Raw genomic sequence first — 22,594 nt, forward strand, 5'->3', positions numbered from 1 at the left:
TATTTCATGTCTCCATCTGCTGGTGGGCCGTCACAATAAGAGTATGCATGCATAATATGATGTTAATTCCACAATAGAAGAGACTACATGATCACTAAAATTAGGTAGGGAAAAAAGTGGATTTATCAATTGGTTGTCGGTCAAATGAGCTGTTAAATATCGGCATATTGGATACCAGCAAAAAACATGAATCCCAAAATCAGCTGGAGCACAAACTAATGGGAACCTGTTTACATTGGGTTTTATTATTTTATTGACACATGTCGTCCCATCTGGAGCTCCAACTGAACACGAGGACAGACAGAATGAGTTGGCAAGCCTCTAATTGTGTTACCTCAATCACTAATGGAAATGTTGGGACAAATGAAAGGGAAAAAAACAGTATGAAAAGTTGTTTGTTTGACATCACAGCATTTGTTTATTACAGATTCTTCTTCTTTGTTAATACAAAATACTGAACAATGTCATGTCTCCCCTCTCAGTTAAGTATGGAAACTCCCTTTTTTTCTGAAAATGAAGACAGTCCTCTTCCGGTAATATGAGAGGAAGCAAAAATACAAGAAAAAAACTACCTTACAGTTATCAATACTATATGAATTTCTATACATTTATAAAATCATAGTTATTTGCAATGCTTTTAAATTCTTTGTTTCTTTATTCTTCATTTTTAAGTACACTTACAAACAAAATTATGAAATTCACACACACGCACACACACATTATATCCCATGTTTTTGGTGTCAGAATGTACTTGCATATGTATGAACTTTTCAGCAGATACATGAAAGTGTGACGTTTATTTTCACCGCGGTGTTCACTTTTGTTTTCTTTGCACATTCATGTGTGTGTGTTCCTCTCAACACACAAAACCACACCAAGTATACCTTCACCATTTTTACTGCCATGTAACGTAGTTACCTTCTCACTTCATCTGCAAAATAGCGACAAGTTATTCCAACGCTGTGAAAAGGGGTCATTTCATTAATTGTTACTGAATAAAACTGCACTACTGTGAGGTTTTCTCAGCACTGGAACAAGATGTCGGCCATTTTGCAAACCCGATTACTTCTTCATAGTTTTAATGTTTGTACAAGAAACCAGCTACAAATGTCAGCGTCATACAACGTCAATACAAGTGAGAGCAGGTTGCTCGTGTCTAAGGCGAAGAGACAGGGTGTTTAGCCACATCAAAATGTTCACCATCACAATTTCCATCAGAGCTTTGTGAAGGAAACAAAATAAAAATCTCTTCTAACTATAAAACATGACGGGTGTGGAGGTTCAACCAGTATTCTTCTTCTTTTTTTTTTTTTAAACACAGTATACTGCACAGAGGCAGCGTTGTAAAGTGATGGAAGAGCAGATATGCAGTCATACACACAAGCACACTAGAACCTTCACTTCATTACATTAAGACACTAAATCAGAGAGAGAAACAAGAAATCCTTGCTAACGTCTTGAAGGCCACCAGTCAACATTTTAATGAAATTATTTGAATTATATTTATATATAAATGTATATATTAACCAGGTCTTACCCCCTTTTTTTTTAGAGTTATTACCAAAGCACACAACGCTGTGGATGACAATAGGAACACTACATTATCTCACAGGGTGTTATCAGCACAAAACCTCTTCTGCTCCTGATCTGAGAGACTGCACAGACTTGAGCAGAGAGACTAAAAGAATGATCTACTGATGATTTGGAAGCACTGCCCGTTTCATTTCCTCCCCCTAATGCTCAGAGTGACCCGAGTCAAAGCAGCACAAAATAATTCCAGTCCTCTTAGATGTGTGACGGCAACAAGGGGGTGGGGGACAGGAACCAAATGGGACGAGGGAGGCCGGAGGAAAAACCCTGCTCCCCCTCTGGAGATCTCTTAGAACAGAGAGTGACTGGAGGGAGGCAGCCGTCCAAGTGGGAGGGTGGGGACAAGCTGATAGCTGTCCACCAGGCGGCTTCGATGGATCAGTCTCTTCGGGGCACTTGGCAGTCAATGCCGAGGTCAAAATATGTCCGGACAGCCCTCCCAGCTGCTACGCTCCTTAGCTTCCCAGTAGCCTCCCTTATAGATATGGACTTGCTCACCTGTGATCCGGTCCTCGCAGCGCTCGAACCAAAGTGCCTGGTAGTTGTCATGAGGTGTGCCTGAAAGAGAGAAAACTCGTGTTACCAAAAAAGACAAAAGGAAACAATCCAGACAGATGATTCAGACAGAAATGGACGCATGAAGAGGAGGCAGTGAAGGAGTACTTGCTTTTTAAGGATGGATCAGTAAGAGAGTCCTCATCGACAGCTTTTAGGAAGAGAAGAGGGGGATCACAGAGATTTTTTTTACCCCTTTATTCCAAGATTTTCCCCATGCAAGGTAGAGAGGAACACAGACAAAGTACACACGCACTAGACTCACCTTCTTCTGACTGGCTGGAGGTGCGTTGGCTGGCAGCTTCCCGCTCTCTTTCCCGCCGGGCGCTGCGTTGCTTCTCCTCCAGCCGCTGCTTCTCCGAGTTGGCCTCGTCCCAGCGGCCGTCCTCCATCAGGCGCTGGTCAGGCCGGCGCCGGCTGTCCGTGGGCGCCACGCCCTCCTCAGACTCATTTAGGGTCAGCGCCAAGGCAGTGAAGTAGTACATGGTCTCTGCTCCCTCACTGTGGGAGAGCAAATGAAAAGAACAGCAGCACTGAAACTCACAGAGCTGAACAGATCGGTCATCAACATGCGCTTCTGTCATTACTCATGGGAAACAAAATCTGTACTGACGATAACTCTTTAAAAGTAACTAACTTCTTACGTAGCTTGTTTTTGCCTCTTGCTTATTGTGTTGAATATTCAGTTTTATTGCATTTTAAATTGTTTGCAGCCTTTTAGGTTAAATGTTTTATGTAGATCACCTCAAGCTGAATCGTACGTATGAATGGTGATTTAAAACATAAAGCTTATTGATAACGTTTTATGAGGAAGAGGAAATTCATAAACATGTCAAGACAAAGAGTAAATCAAGCACCACTGTGGCAACGCCTTAGCAATTACTGAAGCATCCATGGTAGGCATGGGTGGCCACAGAGGTGAAAAAAGTAGAGTAGGTGCAGCGCTCCGCCTGCTGTATGATCGAGAACTGCTCAGTTTGGATCAAGTATGTTCAGAGTTCTTCCACAGTGTTTTACTGTCTGAGGTTAAGACAGGCTAAGATGTAGTGAGCAAATATGGAGTAATTTAATATTCCACAGCTCTCAAATGTTAATTTAGTGTTTCCTACTAGTACAATACACTTCTCAAACCTATTTTGATTTTCACAGAGCATTTTGCCCATGAATTAAAATTAAAAGCTTTCACATATGTGTCAAAACAGACAATCGCTCAATCCACTCCGCTGTCCCTGTGGAGATGCTAAGAGGCTACTTCTGCAGGAGTGTGAGCTCTACGCCGGGGACAGGGAGTCCGCAAACACACAGTGACAGGGCTAACCGTAGCATCATGTGGCTAACCTAACAACTATTAACAGATTTAGCCACAGAGTCGAGCCGTTTCGGTGTGGTTTGTTGAGACTGTTTAACAGCTCTGTGTCGGATGTTAGCTGCTGCTGCTGCTGCTGCCTTAGCTCGTGCCTACTATATATTCCATATGTAAAATAAAACATTAACATTCACAGAAAAGAAGCTGATGTACAATTTTTGAACATCAAATCATATTTAATGAGTGTGACTATTGTTTGGCCGTTTGCTAACTGACTGAAAACAAGACAAAACGCATAAAGATCTTACTAAATTTAATTTCAGCTTTTTATTTCTGGCTCTAAATGAACCCTGGCTCAGATTTTTGGCACATTACTTGAGTAAGAAAACAAAATATTGTATGTTTAAAGCAAATAACACTTTATTTTTAGCCACATTTTGCTGCCAAGAAATGCTTAACAATCTACTGTCTTACATAACGATGCATTGTGTGATTATTTCTGGTTAAAACACAAGGACAAATAAAAACAAATTATCTTGCTTGGTAAACGATTACGATTCTCTGAATCACTGCTGTCTTTTGAATGCTTTCTCTCTCATGACAAAGACACACCTAACTACGCAGTAATAGTACGTACGGTAGAGGGTTCCTCCTCCAAACCTCTCTGGCTTTGAGGGTTTGATAGACTGTCTTCTGTTTGCCCTCTGTGCCATTCTCTCCTCCTCGGCTGCTCTGCATCACCCGGGAGAACTCCATCTTCTCATCCCACGTGCCCGACAGCACGTAGTGGGCCTTGCCGTCCTTGTCCATCACCACACCTGTCACCTGAAGAAACACGAGAGAGAGGGTTGACAGAGGAGTAAAGCAGCATGGGTCACTGACACTGGCTGTGATCTTGTGAGACCACACTTTTCTTTCTGCAGAGACCATAAAAAATAAACACAATAAAGACACGATAAACATAAAGAGAAAAAGTAGAACTGAATCAGCTGAAGGGCTTTGCATTTGTCTTACCTTCCTGGCAACATCTCTGGAGAAGTAGCTGTAAGGAGCGAACTTCAAGTGGCAGCGGTCTCCAGTGGTGTGGTTCACAACGTCTATCTCTCCTGACTGGACGCAGACATTTTCAAACAAATAAAAGATTAACCTTTAATCCAGGGTTGGCAGTATGACTACAAATACTCTCAGTACATATGTAAGCCGGGCACCGCTTTAAAGGGCTGTACTGGATATTGTTTTTTACATTTGAAACTTCTATAGAGGTTTTAATGTAATGCAGCCTTTAAAACTAGGGAAAGACAACACATACTATATTACTATATGTAAAAAAGACGATATCTAGTCTCATATCATGGTGTCAATATACTTTTGATATATTGCTCAGCCCTAACAGACATCATTTTACAGCAAAACAGTACACTAAACATGTTTCTGAAAATATTTAAGGTGAAAAATAGGCAACGCAGTGACAAAATCTTGATTCATATTTGATCAGCGCTGCCTAGTTTGACAGTTTGACCACAGTTCAGGAGCAGTGATTGACAGCTGTGTTAGTTAGTGACTCCTCAGCTCTGATTGGCTGTTTTCATTCACATGCAGCAAGGCTACTGGAAGAGCTACAAGGCAACAGAGTAGGCAGAGTAGTGTGACTTTTTTTTTTTTCTCCCACAGATCATCTATGTTATTTAGTGCTTTGGGAATATAAATATTTAGTTTATATTAGTTTCAGTGTTGGTTTGAGTGTTTTTTTAATAACGTTGGGTATTTGTTCAGGCCAAGACTTAAGAGGTTCAGAATGGGTACTACATAACAAACAACACTTTGTGAAGGCATTCGACTCACAGCCATGTGTAGGGCTGGGTTAAAATAATCACTTCATCCAATTCAGATCGATCTTCATTTGAATGACCAGATATCGATTAAAATCAGAGATCGATAATTTTAATATACGCTTTTTCTCTCATCCACCGCTGCTGATGTTGTGTTGTAAACAAGTACAGCACGTTTTCCAGTTAATAGCAAATTGTCACTAACAAGCTGAAACAACAACTGTTTATGTCTGAGTCTCTTCAGCAGCAGAGAGAGGAGCAGAGAGGACAGGAGGACTGATACTGACTGATGTCTGTGTTCTTTAGTCTTTCTAAACTTAACTCTGTATTTAGATTTGTTTCCAGTGAGATACTGAGTTGATATCGTGACTTTACTGTTGTAATATAACTGTTACTACTCTAGAAACATTTAGTTAGAAAATATTCAGTTGTAGTCCTGCTCTGAATTTGTTCTTTTTAAATAATTTCTTGTGAAGTCTAAAGTATCAGTTCTCTGAGAATCTCCTTCACATACTAGCAAAAATTGGCACTGTAACTGAAATATCCTCAATCGAATCGATATCTGATCAGAAATCAAATCTAAAACTTGTGACTTGAAATTAATTGATTCAGGAAGTTAGTGGCGATACACAGTCCTAGCAACTTAAACATTCCAATCTGAATAAACGTTTCCCAGCTGCTGAATAAAGTGACTGCTTCCTCATGCTTGTATTGTTCACAAGTTCAACCGAAACTATAACTAAAGACATTTCCTGTATATTTTATTTTATTTCAGTTGGTTTTGTGAGTTCATATTAGTGTCTCAGTTAGTTGTTTTTTGGGTTGTTGTTTTTTTGCATTTTTTGCCTTTAATGGACAGGACAGTGTGAAAGGGGGAGACAGAGAGGGGATGACATGCAGCAAAGGGCCACAGGCTGGACTCGAACCCGGGCCGCTGCGGCAACAGCCTTGTACATGGGGCGCCTGCTCTACCACTAAGCCACCGACGCCCCGTGTCTCAGTTAGTTTTCATGAACTTTAATAACCTTGGTGCTATCAACACTAACAAGGAAAAAGAATAAAGAGTTATTAATGAATAAATATTAAAATGCTTAAGTGTATACTGACCTAGAGTGAAGGTGGGCTGTGCATTTTTTCAGGGTATAAAAAAGTCAAATGTACATATGCCACAACTGTCATCTTACTTTCAACTGTCAGTCTCACCTGATCGATCCACAGTTTTCCTACGATGATGTTGTGCACTGTGGTGGTAACTTTCTTCCATGTGTAGTGATTGTTGCCCTTCTCAAAGATTGCGTGAATCGTGCCTACAAGGAAGGAGTAGACAGTGGAACCAAATAAGCTTCATGTGACAGAACAAACCATTGTTTGGTTTTCTCAATAACGTCCTTAAGATAGCCTTCCATGAAGCAAAGGTGTGTCTGATACATTCCTCAAGCTTTATTCACTGATCCCTCACAAAAACACTGCAGTCACAGTTCATCTACTCCAGCCGTGTTCAGGAAATAAATTGTGATCACACCCTCGACCAACGTCATCATCAGACCGCAAAGCATGCTTATTATGTTTTGATGAGATCCTTCTCTTACCTAGAGGCATAATCGAGAGGTATTTGCCCCTGAACTTGCTGGCAACAGTGATTTCCTGCCTCAGGGTCCAGCCACGATCGGAGATCACATGGTGCGCTGCCGCAGGGGGGTGGTGACTCACCTGAGAGAGAGGTGAAAATAACATCAAGGGTTCAGTTGGTTTAAAAAAAGAACATAACTTGGGGCATCAAAAAGTGGTCCCTGAGTGGTACTGCTCTGTAGGTTTGGTTCCTCCCTCATAGTGTTAATTCTGTCAGCTATTTAGTCTTAGTCTTGGGTCACATGTCCTCGTTAGATGTCATCATATTCAGTCAATCTCATCATGTTAGTTTTAGTTCACTTAAGGACATTTTAGTCTCACCTTAGCTAAAGACAACCACAACTATTTTAGTAGTATTAGTCGATGAGAACGTTTGACATTTTAGTCGTCAGATTATATTTTAACATTTCTAATCCCGCTTAAACTAATTAGTTTGTCTTTTTTTTTTTTTACTTTATCTTATCATTATTTCATGAAAAAACACGTTGAATGATTAAGGTTTTGCAAAAAGTGTCTGGTCTGATGGTCCTGTGGTATCAGTTTAAGTAGTACAACCAACATGGGCCCATATAAATGCTTCCTCTCCTCTAGCCCAGCTAAAGCTTCCCGTCTTGTTACCCAGCTGCTGAATAAATTGTCTGAGGTTAGTTCTACACTGAGTACCAAGTGTTAGAATTGAAACCATGGCCACACTGACAAAAAACAAAACAGTAGAGCTGCAACAATTAATCAATTACTTGTCAACTATTAAATTAATTGCCGACTAATTAGTTAAGTGATAAATCTGAAGTTATTTTTTAAGGAAAAACAGTCAAATTCACCAAATTTAGCTGCTTAAATGTTCATATTTTTTGTTTTCTTTACTCCTCTATGACAGTAAACTGAATATCCTTGGGTTAGGGATTAAAAAAGGCATTCAAGGATGCGATTTTGGGCTTTAGGAAACACTGTCCAACATTTTTCACTATTTCCTGACGCTTTATAGACCAAACAAGTGACTTTTTGTCAACAATATTGCATGTTAAAATCACAGACTGTATATTGTAATATGGCATGACAACCAACAGCTTCCCAAAAGTGAAGCCAAAACACCTTGATCGCCCCCTTGCTAGCTGGCTGCGGTACTGTAACAGTTGATAAAGTCACAGTTCGTGTTTAATGAGTTTAGTGACCTCTTAGCGTCGCGTCTTAGTCATGGGAATAATGTTCGCTGACTAACAAATTTAATTATGGTTTTTGTGACAGAAATTAACACTGCGCCCTAACAGTTTTGACCCCATAAAAAGTTATATATAGACACAGACATACAGACCTACTGACTGACCTGTCATACATGAAAAAAGCCTATTGTTATACAGCAGAGCATAAAAACCCCCACTGTAAATCTCAAATCCAATTATATTACTCATCCACAACAGGACTTAATAGTTTCTCCTACTAACCCAATCCCATTTAAAGCCTTTGTGACAGAACTGTACCAGTCTATATATATGTGTAGCAGCCCATGCTCTAAATATAGCCTCCTCCACAGCTGCCTGATCACCGGATTTACTGCCTGAAAGCACAATTTATTGGATTAGTTATTGGACTGGATATATTTTCTTGGTCTTCAGGAACAGAAACCTTTCTGCCAGTCTAATTTTCCAACATTAAGCCTCCATTCTGTGTCCTGCACTCGCCACCCGCCATCATTTCCTGTCTCTGCTTCTTTGAACATGCTTTTCTTTATTCTTTATTGCTTCAGAGGAAAATGAAAGTTGCTGTGTCACATTGTTTCACTGAGCTTCTTGAATTTTCATGCCAAATGCCGCGACTATAATTACCTGTAATGAAACTAGTTTAAACTGTGACCACAAAGACTGCAAACACTCATACTGTCACGTTTGTGTAACCACCATTCCTCTAAATCTGCCCTTCTAGTATTCCTGATGTGATCAGTTTACATAAACATGAACTGCTACTTCTCTGTAACATGTGACTCCCCAAATCTCATTCTTTGTTCAGTTTCACTTCCTTGTTAGAAGCCCTCTGTCTTTCTGTGTTTCTTTCCATCTCACCTGCTCGCAGAGGGAGCGGTAGCCGCTCTCTCTCCGGCGGTCCAGCTCATATGTCTCTCCCAGCAGAGGGTTGAAAGGCTTGCCCGTGCGGTAGACGGTGGTCGAGTAGGAAGAGACGGAGAAGGCGGCCACATAGCACATTTGCTCCAGCGAACTCTGGCACTTGGCAGCCTTATCCAGCAGCTCGTGGTACTCGAGGTCCTCCGACAACCGCTGCAGCATGGAAATGGGCTCGTTGAAGTTTACCTAGAGGGCAGAGTGATGCGGATGTGAAGTAATGGTTGCATTCCTCATCATTTATAGGGATGATAACATTTAGTTTGAAATGAACATTACTACTATCAGGGCCTTTCTACGCCGCTTACAGAGTGTACAAAATAAGATGATACACTGCATTTTTTATCCCAATAAAATAACACATTTAAAGATAAAATGTCCTGATTCACACAGTAGTCCCTCACAATCGGCACTTATGATCCACTACCAGTGTGTGGTGGTGTGTTTTTCCGCAGAGACTCTGCTCTCTGCCTGTATTGTCCTATTGTTATCTGATTTCGCAGTGTTCAGGATATTCCTGGACACAGCACACAGGTGTGATCAGGCCTTAACAAAAAGGTAGCAACCGGGTGTTAGCACATACGTCTATTTTGGTCTCCTAGAGTTAGCTTGAACCTGTATTTTGTTATGGTCTTCTTTTATGTTTGTGGCAAGCGATCATGTGTGGTATGCTTACAACACAACAAAATAAAAGCAAAAGCAAGTGCCAGGTTTGTGCTATAAATATAAATTGATATTATCAGTTTTCAGTGGAAGAAGCAGCGCTCAGCTCTGATGGCTGGTCCAACAAGAGCTCTTTAGTGAGGCAGGTGCAAGTACAGAAAACAACATCCAGTAAGTCTTAAATTAATGAAAGCAAGCATGGAAAAAAGGCACCTTGTCTTCAGGTGAAATAATCTCATATATTTATTCTTCAAGCAGAGGCAATTGCAAAAAGGGGGGGCAGAGTTGCCTCAACATTAAGCCGGCAGCAGAGGTAGTGCTAGCGCCCAATCAATGTCTGTGCGAAAGGGACAACTGGCAGGACAGGACCATGGATGGGACGGGTGTGACGTTGTGACGACATACAATCCCCCAATTCCAAATGAATCCCTTACAGACTTGTTGACTCAAGCCCTAAGCCCTCACAGACCGAGGACCAATTCCATTTCTTCCCCTTAGCCCTTGTCTTGGCCATTCCCCTTGGTTTTGCGTGTTCACGTGAGGGGAAGTGGTGTCCCAATTCTCCGTCAGGTTAGCTCTTAACCAGATTTAAAGGAGAACTATGCCCATTTCCAAATTCCATACGTGTCATTCCTGAGGTCAAATAGAGTCTAAAAATATAAGTAAACCTCAGCAACTCTCTCCTGAACCCAAAAGACAGAATGTTAAAACTCAAATTTGTGATGTCACAGGGTATAAAGCTGCTCCATAGACAGTTTTTAGAACACATTAAAACTGTGGAGCCAATGAGGTCTGGGAGGTCTGGGAGCTCCTTACGCTCTGAGCAGAGGCTGACATAAGCCGCCATGTTACAGAGATGGTAAATGACCGTTACCGCCATGTTACGCCACTGTTATTTTTCAGAATGCACTGCCTTGGTCTGTTAGATTGTCGATGCTTGACGAATAAATGTATGATGATTCTGTCTGCATTCATTTGAGACTTGCTGGACCTTGTTTTTTCTTATTATCAGTTATCTTTCTATATCTGCCACGCTGACTTAACGATGCCGTTTCGGCAGCATAAGCATGAATATTGTGAAAATGACACACTTCCAGATAAAGGAAACTAAATAAAGATCACAGATGTGAATCTACAGGTCCCTGAAAATTTAAAAATAAACACACACAGCTTGTTTGTCAGTTCTCCCTCATTAAATCTGTCACTGGAGCTATTTTAGACACTGATGTATAAGAATGTCGTTGACCCGGTACTGCAGCCATCGGGATGATCACCGCCTCGGCTGAACACACGTCACAGGAGCACGTCAGTGCCAAAAGTCTTTGATTTACTTGCGTCACCTTAACATGCTGTTGTTAGCTTGTTACAGTCAGTGCCATTTAATGTGACCACACAAAGGCATTAAATGGCGGAGCAGAAGAGGAGGTGAAACTGGCCAGGCCGACCAACAAACTTCCTGTGCGTCACACTTGATCTTGAGTAACCTTTGAAGAAAAACACTCACAGGCATGGGGATCTTGGACAGCTCTTTGCCAATACAGTTCTTCATGATACTCCACAGGTTGAGAGAGTAGTTGGGTTTGTCTGGGATGCGTGCTCGCCTCTTCTTCAGGGGTACCAGCTCCTGAGAGGGAGACTCCTGGTTCATCGCTAAAGGCTCCTCATTAAGCTATAAGACAGACAGTCCCGTCAATACACCGCACAATAGCTTTGGAAATACTTAAGCTTGTAAAACAGATTTTTCAAAACATGTTTCTGATCTGATTTATTATAGTTTATAGCAGTTTTGAGATATCTACAACCCTGCTGCAGCTTTTCAATAAAACCTTGCATTTATATTCAGGATTAAAAAAATCATGGTAAACATTTTAATGAGATTTTAGCCGAAAAACAGTGAACCAGTCTTTTAACATTCATCCTAGAGGCCAGATCAGAACCTACCGATTGATCATCAGGACACATTTCACTGTTGAAACCGCTTATGTTACTGCTTGACCGTCTGTAAAGGGGTTAAAAAATAAAGAGACTCTGTCAGTGTCAGAAAGGTTTCTGGTTACACAAACAGCCACTTAAAACACACAAGGAAACGGAGCATAAACTGGTTCGACTGATACTGAGCAACCAACTCAATCAGGGATTTTACAAATAAGGGAAGTGTGAGCCATCAGCCTGTCTTGCTTTATTATATCTTGTGCCAACTTCACACAAGGAAATGGGCTAAAGAAATATGTCAGAGAGACACTGGAGGCTTGGGGGAATTCACAAACGATTTCCTTGTATGACTTCTCACCCCACATGCGCTTGTAAACAAGCGCATGTGGGACGAGTGAGGTGAGGTGAGTGCGCACTGACTTGTGGAACTGGGGATCTGCGGGTACAGTGATAAACTCGGGAGCCTCTTCCATGGCATCAAAGAACTCGTTGTCGTCGTCCTCGTCGCTGGCCTCACCTTTTCCCGGCCCGGAAGCACCTTAGAAAGAAACACATCAGTCAGTGTTTCTAATATAGTGACTAAAAACCTGATTACACTTTTTTAAAGATACAGCATTTAAATTCTCCACGTTAAAATGTCTTAAAACGACAACACCTTGGGATGTGTACTTACATCATCCCAAACATTTCCAACAATGTTGAAACCCAGAGAAATCTGTACTTTTAATCAATTAATTTGGTTGCTGTCGCCTGTCAGTGGTGTCAAATCCCCTTGCAAATGCGCCAGGGTTGTCATAAATTTACTTTTTAGACAGTTTTAAGTCATCTTGACAATACACTTTTAAGATCTTGGTCAAGAGTAAGCATTTTAGTCACTGGATTTTATGTTATTAGAGAAACAAGCAGAGCAAACATTAGTGGCAGCTCAGCTCCAGGCCCTGCTGTGCCAAACAAAATTAGATAAACACTGATATTTAACGTGAAATTGCTTTATCTCGTCTTTATCAGTTTAAATCATTGGGTCTGTTTGTTTTGGAGAGGAGGAGACCTCTGCTGATAATAAAGGTCTCGATAAAAACCTCCTGAACGTCTGCATTGTAAGATATCAGGGAAAAAAGGTTAGTAAGCACTGACAGGACCCTGGGCCCCCAGCCCCTTTGTGATGAGCCAAAACGCTGATTTTTAATGTGAAACTTCTTTATTCTGTGGTTTTACTGGTTTAATCACCTGGTCTATTTGTTTATGAGGTTTATAGGCATGTGGATTCTCACATCTGTAAAGACTTACACAAAAAAAAAATCAGTAAAATAAAGATACTGGAGTAGACAAAGGAAGGACCCTCCTGCGTGCAAAGGAAGAAGAAGAAGAATCAGTCAGGAAACAAGTGATCATATCCAAACTGCAGCTTGGGAACTTGGGAGTCACGTCTTACTTTTGTTGTCTGCAGTAGCGTTAGCCTGTGCAGCTCCTCTGAACGCTCGCTCCAGGTGGTTGTGCTGCTTGGCCAGTTGCTCTAAAGTCTCCTCCAACCTGACTCGCTGGTCCCGCTCTGCCTGAAGGGCCTTCTGCCATCGCTTGCTGTGAGCCTGAGCCAGCGCGAGGAAGTCTCTGCACGCCTGAGCGGGAAAACATAAAACAGGATCAGACCAGAACTACTGAAACCCCTGATCCAATTAATACGAGCAATTTTGGCCGGTTAATTTGCTGTGCAGATTGCGCAGAGTGTAGATTCACAAAGCCCACTCTCATTTCCACAGAAATAGATATCATGAGAGAAGAGGCTACACCTACATTAATCATGGCGTTAGAAGTGATGCGGAACAGCGTGGCCCTCTCTGTCACCTGCCGAATCTTATCCCCAGCCTCTCCAGTCAGACGCAAACTGTCCAGTTCTGATAAAGACCTGAAGTGAACATCAAAGTGTCAAACATGGATAAACAGCTGGGACAATATATCATCAAATTACAGAGTAAAGGGCCATTAACCTAAGATTTAATGGTTTTATTACTCTAAAACTTTTTGTTTTTTCTGTTAACTGCAGTATTTTTTCTTAATCAAGGCTGCCTGCTCTTTTGTAAATAGTGCAACACCACACCCAAACTGAATATGTAAATTCCAAAGCAAGAGTAACATGCAGCAGTAAAGTTATATACTAGACATAAAGTTATTACTTTAAAAGAGCCTTTGAAATTGCATTATCATGTCAAACATTAGTAAACATCAGTGGATTTTTAGTCCTAATGTTTTGGATTCTTCAGATGAGATAAAAGTTAAGATACAAGAGACATGAGAAACTTTGGACTGACGAAGCGGGAGTGAAGCAAACAGAGAGCAACAGAGTGTTAAAGCCTGACCTCTGGAGGGCAGAGCCATGCTTTGAAATTAGGTCGTTGCACGTGCTGAGATCCTCCACCTTGCTGCCTAGTGTTCTGAGAGCAGACTGAACCTCTGAGTTCTGTGACCCGCCACCTTGTCCGGGCGCCGCCGGTGGGGACGATGGGGAAAAGTCGTCCCCCGAGTCATCTGTTAATAAGCAAAGCAACAAGGAAGCAAAAAAACATCAGCTTAAAAAGCCTTCACAAACATCTGCCACTCTCATAACACTCTCTCAGGTTCACAAAGCACTTTTTTTCCAGCTGCCTGTGTGTTTGTATGTTTTACCTGACTCAGCCTGCATGCGGGCCGCCTTGGCTTTGGCCAGTTCCAGGGCAGTGATCCAGCGCTGACGTTCCACTTCACAGCTGGCCTTCAGGTGATACGTCTGTGCCCCGCCATTGGAGATGACAAAGTTGCAGGCGTCATCCACAGTGATAGTCGCCGTGGCCAAGTTGATTGTGCCTCTACACGTGTGGCCCATCTCCGCCTGGGTCCTAATAATCAAAGGAGATTGAGCCAAGAAGAAAATACACCATACACCAATACTGACGGGGAAATCATATTAAAATAGGAAAGAAATATCGATAAGGTGAGGTTGACTGTTTCCTGCTTAATCAACAGCTATTTGGGTGTAAGTAAACAGTACGGACAGCAGATCAAGGCTGACTGATTTCTCTGGTGACATGATCAAAGCTATGTCCTTCCTTCCTTTTATCTGTTCTACAAGAAAAGCGTACCTGTAGTATGACAGCAGCCCATTGCTCAGGACAAACCACCTCCGCTGATAACCCTTGATGTAGTTTGTCCACTTGAACACCCATCCTTTGTATGTGTCGCCAGCAGGAGTGGGAGTGGGGGTCTTGGGCTCCGACATCACAGCCCCCAAAATCAAGAGATAGATTTGAGGAACCTTAAAAGGAAAATGAAAGTCCGAAGTCTTAGAAATTACACAACTGTGTGTGTGTGTGTGTGTGTGTGTGTGTGCTCTCACATAGGGCTGCAATTATAAAACATTTAGTGGGTCAGCATAAAATTAATCACAAACTATTTTAACTCATTTTTAAGGCACAAATGCAACAAATTCACTGATCCATGCTTCTCAAATGCTCATATTTGCTAACGTTCTTGATGTTCTGTGGTATTAAACTGAGTATCTTTGGATGTTAGACTGTTAATCAAACATGCAGGACGTTTCAATATGTCATCATGGCCTTTGTGGAACTGCAGTAGGCCTTTTCCCCCTATTTTCTGACATTTTGAGGCTGAAATGATTAATTCACAATGAAATTATTTGTTCGTCAAAGCCTTACTTTAATGCTGAACCATCTCAGCATTGTATACTAACGTTACACTAATATAATTCCCTACTGGTGGTTGATATTGATCTTTCAGTGTGGAGTGACAGGTCAAAGATTAACCATGGAGTCAATACAGATCCACTGCTGTTATATTTTACTTGCAAAACTGGAGCATAAGCTGGAATTAGATGTGCATAAAAGAGGGTGTGACGTGTTTAAAACACGTTAATGTGATTTTGACTATTTACTTATACACTAAATATCATTATTTAACACAGATGGCAAGCTTTTAAAATGTGCTATTATTATCTCAGGTACATGTGACAGTCGTGCAAGTATTTTGAACAAAGAAAACCAGATGATAACAACATAAACTGTGTAAAACTCCTGACATATTGATGAGCTGACACCAGAAGCTAGCCGACGTTAGCTCCAAGGCTAGTGGGAGTCTCGGGTAATAACAGCTCATTGCTCGAACAGGAGCTAAAGTAAAGAAACATCAATTTGACACGTTTGCTCGAAATACACCGGCTGACAAGTGCATATTTACAATGCGACTCAAGCAAGATACGCCGCTCAACAATCGTTAGCTTGCTAGCTAGCTTTCAAACTCGTCAATGGCTAAATGTTTACCTTGACGTGTCCGAAATGTGAGATCAGGCAACCAGACACCCGGTGAAGTCACGGCTAACTTTGACACCCATACGCTACTGTATCGAGCTAACGTAGCTAACTGACCAACACGGGACAGCTAATGGTGAAAATAACTAAGCAGAAGACGTCGACGACAACTGCAGTGTGGTTGTAAAATAAAGTGACACCAACGACTTTCCTCAGTATCCCTCAATAATCGTGTGTATAGTGTTCATTCCACAGCTGCGTACGCCGACAAGAATCTAAAGCTAGCTAGCTACATCTAACTAGCCTAACGTTAGCTCGTTGGTTACACCCGGTGCAACACAATTTGGTCTCGTCTAGAAACAAACAGTTAGCATTAGCTACATTGTTTTCCCGATTGGCTGCTTCAAGCTAACAGCTTAGCCGGATGAAACCAGCTTTTTTGGCCTTCAAAGTAATAGTACATTGTGTCAGTATTTGGGTAGATTATGTATTATTATTATTTATATTGTATGAGTTTATCATATGATTTTACATGTAAAAAGCAACGATAAGAATAAGCAAATATAGTGAATTATAAAGTACAGCACTTGGCTCTGGTGGTTTTTTTGTTTGGTTTTTTTTAATCCCGAGAATGTTATATTTTGAAGGACACCACCGGAAACCAATTTGATTGTATCTTGCTAACTTAACACCTCCAGCTGATTATTTACTGCTAACTAGCTATCTTAGCGAACGATAACTTTCTCCTCGCCAGCTACATAATGTAAAATTAATTTAAACTACAGCATAACATTTATCACGCACTCATTACAGAGAGTAGTACTCAGTTGTGTTGACGCTGGGTTGCATGCAAATAAAAAAGTCAAAGTTAACCTGACTTTAGTGGAAACTGGATTTTTGATAGTTCAAGCATCCAGTCTATGCTAGAGAGGAACAGCTAACACGTACCAACTGGCGGTCATTCGCGAACAAAAAATGCGACTCCGGTGGGACTCGAACCCACAACCTTTGAATCACTTCACTTCAGCCTAGAAGTCCAATGCGCTATCCATTGCGCCACGGAGCCACCTGTTGCATGGAAGCCACGTCACTGTATATAAAGTATACATGGTACTGAAATATGACATTAATATGGTTTATATGTGAGGCCGTTGTGTTAGTGCAGCGAACACCGCCGTTCGCTTCACCAACTTTAAAACACCACTTTATTGGGAACAAATAATGAACCTGAACTGTGCCATGTTGAACACTGGGTGGCGCTGTAGGGCCACTGACACATTGAACACATTGGTTCTGCCAAAATAAAATGCTATTACAATTGAAATAATAAAAATGTACGAATAAAGACAAAACATTCGCGTTTTAATAGAAATTCTGTATTAACATTAGTGATTTCGTTACAATATATTATTGTGTCTGTGTTACTTTTTTTTTTTAATAAAATATTTTATACTGAGTAAACTTTTGCGAATTATCTGTCCAAGTGTTACAGCAGAAACACTGAAACGCGTCCCGCTTGCCGTAACTTTACCATGGCAACATGGTAAATGTGATTTGCGAGCGTTTGGTTTGCGAGGTGCATTACGGCAAACAAGCTGTCGTAAAATGTTCCTTTGTTAAACGTACAACCACCTTTATCTTTCAAAGTCAGCTGAAGCTTGAGTCAAATGTGATTTTATGCTCCAGCCTCTTTGTGAAAAGTTACAAAAGTCGTATCTTCAAAAACATTGTATAAAGAAAAAAGATGTTTTTTTTTTTGTTTCACGCATGCGCAGTAAGGTGAAACTGGACACCACATAAGAATGATATTTTAATAATTAGGTGGTTCGGTCATTAAAACTAGCTTATATTTCATTGCTAATTCAAGGCATATTTGGCAGGTGTAAACACATCCGGTGTGTCAGACAGGAATGTGGATGTAGACGGATGATGTCCCTCTTGACTCCTGCGTGTCTTTGATATATCCTGCCATGAGCGGAAGTGTCTGGGATTCTGCCGAATCCATCCTTTAAATCAGCCGTTTGTAAAGGGAGACGGGGGCGAACACCGTCTGCATTTCTTCCCACACCACCACCACCACCACCACCATCAGCTTGGCTCCATTCAGCGTCGCTGTGCACCATTTAATGTAGACATATCGCAGCACGGGACATGCGCTTTCAGGTTCGGCTTTTACTACAGCAGACATGCGTAATTACTGAGTAACCAACATGAGAATAGCTGCAAATTCTGCAACAAAACGAATGTGTGCTTATTTCTAATGGACGTATTTTGTTATAGGTCTGCGCAATCGACGTGAACGCCTGCCTGGACACAGGAGAGGATTAAGTTACTACTGCTGGCGGCGGATTATTTTATTGGCCTCCTCCTGTCACGCCCGAGTCTTTGGTGATCCTTTTTCCAATTAGGAGAAGTCGAAAGCCAGGTATGCTATTGTGCTCCGGACTCATAACCCTGCCATTTCCTCCAAATGTCTTATTCTGGGATAAACTACGCATTGCTGCACGTCCTTTGTTGCTCATGCCTGTAGTTACTCTTTGCGAAATCTACATTTCCTCGCACTGTGTGCAGACAACAATAGAAACCCCAGCATAAATTATGTAAAATACTATGTGGGTATTTTGCAACAGTATAATATGAAATTACAAGCTTCCTAATGTTGTAGATCACAATTTAGTACATAAATACCGATGGATGTGTGACAGTCTTGGGCTCTGCTATACAAAGGTGCAGGGATGTGCCTCACAAGCTGCTGTGAACAAAAATGGAGCCTGTCTACCTGCTAAAATACAATTTGCTTTGACAACTGTGAAGCGTTAGGGAGATGGCATATAGGGTTACTGGCTCCCCTGCCTCAGCAGCTCGGACTGCCCAACCCCCTTCCCCTCTCTGCCACAGCATGTTTTGGTTTCAGGCGGATCATGCCCTTTTGTCCACTGGAGGCTGACTGTACTTTTCAGGACAGACTCCCAGTATGAAAGAATTTGCCTGCTGTTTTGACAGCCCCCTTTTCTCTCTCGCTGACAACCCCTAAAGATGTTAAGGATTGACTGTAAAGTAACTGAATGTGTAAGGATCTTAATTAGCTGGGCGCAGATGCATAATGCTAGAACAAAGTTAAGTTGCTCTGCTTTTGACTGCAATGACTAAAGCGATCATTTTGCATGTGTGTGTAGTTAGTTTTTATGTCCATGTCAATCATTAAACCCATCCCACATGGGTTTACAAACTATAAGCTATTTATCAAACATCACAGGTAGGACAAGTACTGCTGTATACTTTCAAATAACACATGCAAATCAGAACTGTGGGAGAAAAAAAAAAGAAATGCTTAGAGAAAAACAGTTTTTTATCCAAAAACAAAGAATTGTGTGGGTCCTAGTGAAACACATTTAGAAAATCAAATCTTCCATACCATTAAGGTGGCACATTGAAGACACTTGAGCAGTGCCTGGAATTGTGAATTCAAAGGGGAACACCACTTAAATGAAGAATCCGGGATGTTATTTCCACGGCCAGGAAAGTTCCATTATTTGTGAACGTGAGCTCCTCTCTCTCAAAACCGGAAACCAGAGATGTCTCAAACCTATGATGTCATAGGGTATAAAGTCTGGAGCTGGAGCTGCTCCATAGACAATGAATGGGAGACTGATTTTGTGGACCCACAGATTCTTTTTGGTTTCTACACCCAAATGAGCTTTACTCTATTGTAGTGTTCACAGTTCTGAAAGAGAAAATGTCCCGATGTACTCAGAGCATTCCTCTGGCTGCTCTCAGTGTCATCTAGATCAGTGGTTTCGAACTGGTCCAGCCACAGGGTCCAGATTTCTACTTAGTCATTAGTTCAAGGTCCCACATTTTAATATATTCAGCATCACACTTGTGTTTGGCCATGTCGTCGAGGTAGTTTGTTGTCTCTGTCAAGTAGCTGTCTGTTAATCATTCACTCTACAGCAGGAAACGGCATCTCAAGATAAAAGCTCTGTGCTGGAATTGTATTGTACTAAAAGATAAAGTGCGTATTTTTACAAACTTGACACATTTGCAAGTCACTTGCGGTCCATTCAGAATGGACCCACAACCCACTTTTGGACCACGACCCAGTTGGGTCTAGATCTTTCCAAATTCCTCGTCTATGGAGCAGTTCCAAACTTAATACTCTATGACATCACAAATTTGACTTTTAGCACTCTAATTTTTAGATTTGAAAGTCACTTGTTCGTTTTTACTTATATTTTTAGACTGTTTTGGACTTAAGGAATAACATGTTTGCCTTTTTGTAAATTGGTGATATTCCCCTTTAGTAGCCCTAAAACATTTCTAATCAAACATTTTAAAATCATTGCACATTTATTTAAAGTTACGACAGAAAGTATTAAGTTCCTCTTTGCTTTCTTGTTTTCATCACTGTTTTCAGGTGTTTGTGCCACATCACTCACTGGTCATGTTTGTCCTTTCTCCACAGACATGTCTTTCAGGCGAGGTGTGGTCAGGCAGAGCAAGTTCCGCCACGTCTTCGCCCAGGCGTGGAAAGCTGAGCACTGCATCGACGATGTCCGAGTGTCCCGCGTGACGTGGGACAGCCCCCTCTGCGCTGTCAACCCCAAATTCATCGCCGTTATCATCGAGGCCGGCGGAGGAGGGGCCTTCCTCGTTGTTCCGATCAGCAAGGTTCAGCCCCGTCTGCATCGCATTCAGCGTCAAATAAACAGTGGATCAATATGATTTAAAAGCCTGTTTCCTGTGTTCTACTCTGATGCTAAAAGCAATATGTCAGCAAGTGAGGCCTCGCTCAGTGTAATGCTTTCACAGTTCAAAGTCAGATAGTGGACAAAGGTTATAGTCCTGCAGTGTGTTAAAGTTTCTCCAGTCAGCTGCCACAGTGTCGTGACTTTAACTTTTTGTTTTCTCTCACAGAGCGGCAGAATCGATCAGTCCTGTCCCACAGTGTGCGGCCATGCAGCACCAGTGCTGGACATCCAGTGGTCTCCTCATGACGACAACATCATTGCAAGTGCCTCAGAGGACTGCACAGTAAAGGCAGGTTTACACTGTTGAGGCTTTTCAAGCTTGTACGCAGGTGCTTTTGTGGCCCTTCATCAGTTATTGGTGTCAAACATTGTCAAATGACGTAGGTAACCCTCACCACAGTGTGTAAACTGGGTTTACACACTCTCTCTTCTCCAATTAAAGGAAGTGACATATTGTTGCTCATAGTTTCCTGGCCTGTGACCCCCAAAAGTTCTGCTGTTATATATTAATACATGGCATAAAACACCAGTAGCTCTCATTAACCTGAATGGAACACATTCACAAGTTAATGTCTGCTGTGTCTGGTGGTTTGAAGGTGTGGCAGATCCCAGACGGGGGCCTGACGAGCCCGATGACTGAGGCCATTGTGACCCTCGAGGGACACAGTAAGCGAGTTGGAATCCTGGCTTGGCACCCAACTGCCTTCAATATCCTCCTGACTGCAGGTAACACCATTTATGACATCCTGGTGCCACATAATTGGTCGCAGAAAACTATTCGGATTGTGTATGACTGTTTGAAATATAACTTGGTCAGACGCTGTGTGCTTTATGTGTTGTTTTACATACATTTACATAAACACAAAAAGAAGGGTGTGTGCAGGCAGACCTTCTCACAGGAGGTTTATATATATATCATGTAGAGTGAAGTTAAAGAGTTTTTCAATTCACTGAAACTACTAAGAACTTAAAAAGTTTTAAATTTGATCATATTACCATCAATGGGTTTTAATCTTGAGAATTAATTTTTGTCTAGGCCCCTTTGTAAACTAATATTACCATCATGGGGCTTTTATTTTGAAAATCAAGCCCTGTCCAGTACCCTCCAGTAAACTGCTGTTACCACCTACAAGCTTTTATTTTAAAATCCAGCTCCCTGAATATTAAATGCTGATAACCATGACCAACATGTCTGCCAACAACACTCCGGTTATGTCATCCATGTGCTAAACAGAGAAAAGTGACCCATCCGCTTGTAAACAGTGAGAGTTGAAGAACAGCTCTTATCTTACTGTGTTGGTGTTCAGTGACAGACAGTTCGAATACTGCTGCATTATACAAGCAAGGAATTGGATTTCCAAGTGATTAATAGTGTGCAATGCAAAGTTTAAAGGAGAACGTGATACACTAGAAAAATAATTACACTTTGCTGCAAAGCTGTTAGATGTTGTTTTATCTTAGAAAATAGTCATATGTGTATACCAATGCACATACTCTAGTAGACTTTGATGTGCAAGAGCGTAACCTCTAACTATAAAGATGTGTATAAAAAAATTAAGCAAATCATGGAGTTGGAGTTGGTGTCAAATATAAGAAACTAAGCAGGTGCATCAGCTCTGAGCATTTATACTTGTGCGGTGGTGTGTCTGTGTCACTCTGCAGTTGCACCTTCAAAACGCTCGTGGGCGGCGGAGGTTTCTGTGAAGTGTTGTGAAGTTTAGTTGATTAAAAACACACCCGAAACACACATTAAACATGGCTTAATAGAGACCATTTCAAACACAAGTACACAAATCAGCTTCACTATTGAGGGAATTGCCTTGTTGTTTACAAATACTTCCGGGTAGAAAACCAGCAGAGTTTAGTGCTAAATATATAATAATTATATATATATATATATATATATATATATATATATATATATATATAT

At 41.3% G+C, this 22,594-nt stretch overlaps 2 protein-coding genes and 1 non-coding gene across 4 annotated transcripts in view; 1 reads left to right on the forward strand and 2 right to left on the reverse strand.

Moving 5' to 3' along the window:
- Positions 1-287: 287 nt before the first annotated feature.
- On the reverse strand, positions 288-16,264 carry LOC126404228 (oxysterol-binding protein 1-like). Of its 2 annotated transcripts, XM_050067307.1 has the most exons (17): positions 15,926-16,264; positions 14,732-14,904; positions 14,280-14,488; positions 13,973-14,141; positions 13,410-13,521; positions 13,051-13,234; positions 12,039-12,156; positions 11,628-11,685; positions 11,191-11,355; positions 8,967-9,212; positions 6,870-6,990; positions 6,484-6,587; positions 4,466-4,561; positions 4,089-4,276; positions 2,411-2,646; positions 2,258-2,296; positions 288-2,148 (listed from the first exon to the last, which is right to left on the reverse strand). In XM_050067307.1, exons 2-17 carry the CDS (start codon positions 14,866-14,868, stop codon positions 2,006-2,008), a joined length of 2,325 nt encoding a protein of 774 aa, XP_049923264.1. In that variant the 5' UTR covers positions 14,869-14,904; positions 15,926-16,264; the 3' UTR covers positions 288-2,005. The 2 variants fall into 2 exon arrangements, with proteins under 2 accessions (XP_049923264.1, XP_049923265.1); XM_050067308.1 differs by lacking the exon at positions 2,258-2,296 and having other exon boundaries at positions 291-2,148; positions 15,926-16,263.
- Positions 16,265-16,891: 627 nt separating this feature from the next.
- trnar-ucu (transfer RNA arginine (anticodon UCU)) lies at positions 16,892-16,979 on the reverse strand. The gene is given in 2 exon segments: positions 16,892-16,927; positions 16,943-16,979. It is a non-coding gene; the product is annotated as a tRNA-Arg (tRNA).
- Positions 16,980-17,798: 819 nt separating this feature from the next.
- The window catches only part of coro1b (coronin, actin binding protein, 1B), a 10,531-nt gene continuing 5,735 nt past the window's right edge, over positions 17,799-22,594 (forward strand). The window contains exons 1-5 of the mRNA XM_050067313.1: positions 17,799-18,076; positions 18,194-18,338; positions 20,379-20,584; positions 20,831-20,953; positions 21,261-21,390. Coding sequence (XP_049923270.1) covers positions 20,381-20,584; positions 20,831-20,953; positions 21,261-21,390 — 457 coding nt within the window. The 5' untranslated portion in view covers positions 17,799-18,076; positions 18,194-18,338; positions 20,379-20,380. The remainder of the gene's footprint in view (positions 18,077-18,193; positions 18,339-20,378; positions 20,585-20,830; positions 20,954-21,260; positions 21,391-22,594) is intronic.

This window comes from Epinephelus moara, chromosome 17 (assembly GCF_006386435.1).
Source record: "Epinephelus moara isolate mb chromosome 17, YSFRI_EMoa_1.0, whole genome shotgun sequence".
NCBI classification, from domain to species: domain Eukaryota; kingdom Metazoa; phylum Chordata; class Actinopteri; order Perciformes; family Serranidae; genus Epinephelus; species Epinephelus moara.

What these genes read in the sequence shown, in the direction of transcription:
- LOC126404228 (XM_050067307.1), bottom strand. Translation starts at nt 14,868, where the DNA reads ATGTCGGAGCCCAAGACCCCCACTCCCACTCCTGCTGGCGACACATAC. An exon ending in TGTGTCCTGATGATCAATCG is followed by an intron (nt 11,356 to 11,627) that starts GTAGGTTCTGAT and finishes TCTGTCTTATAG; the next exon opens with CTTAATGAGGAGCCTTTAGC. An exon ending in GAAAACTGTGGATCGATCAG is followed by an intron (nt 4,562 to 6,483) that starts GTGAGACTGACA and finishes GTCTGCGTCCAG; the next exon opens with TCAGGAGAGATAGACGTTGT.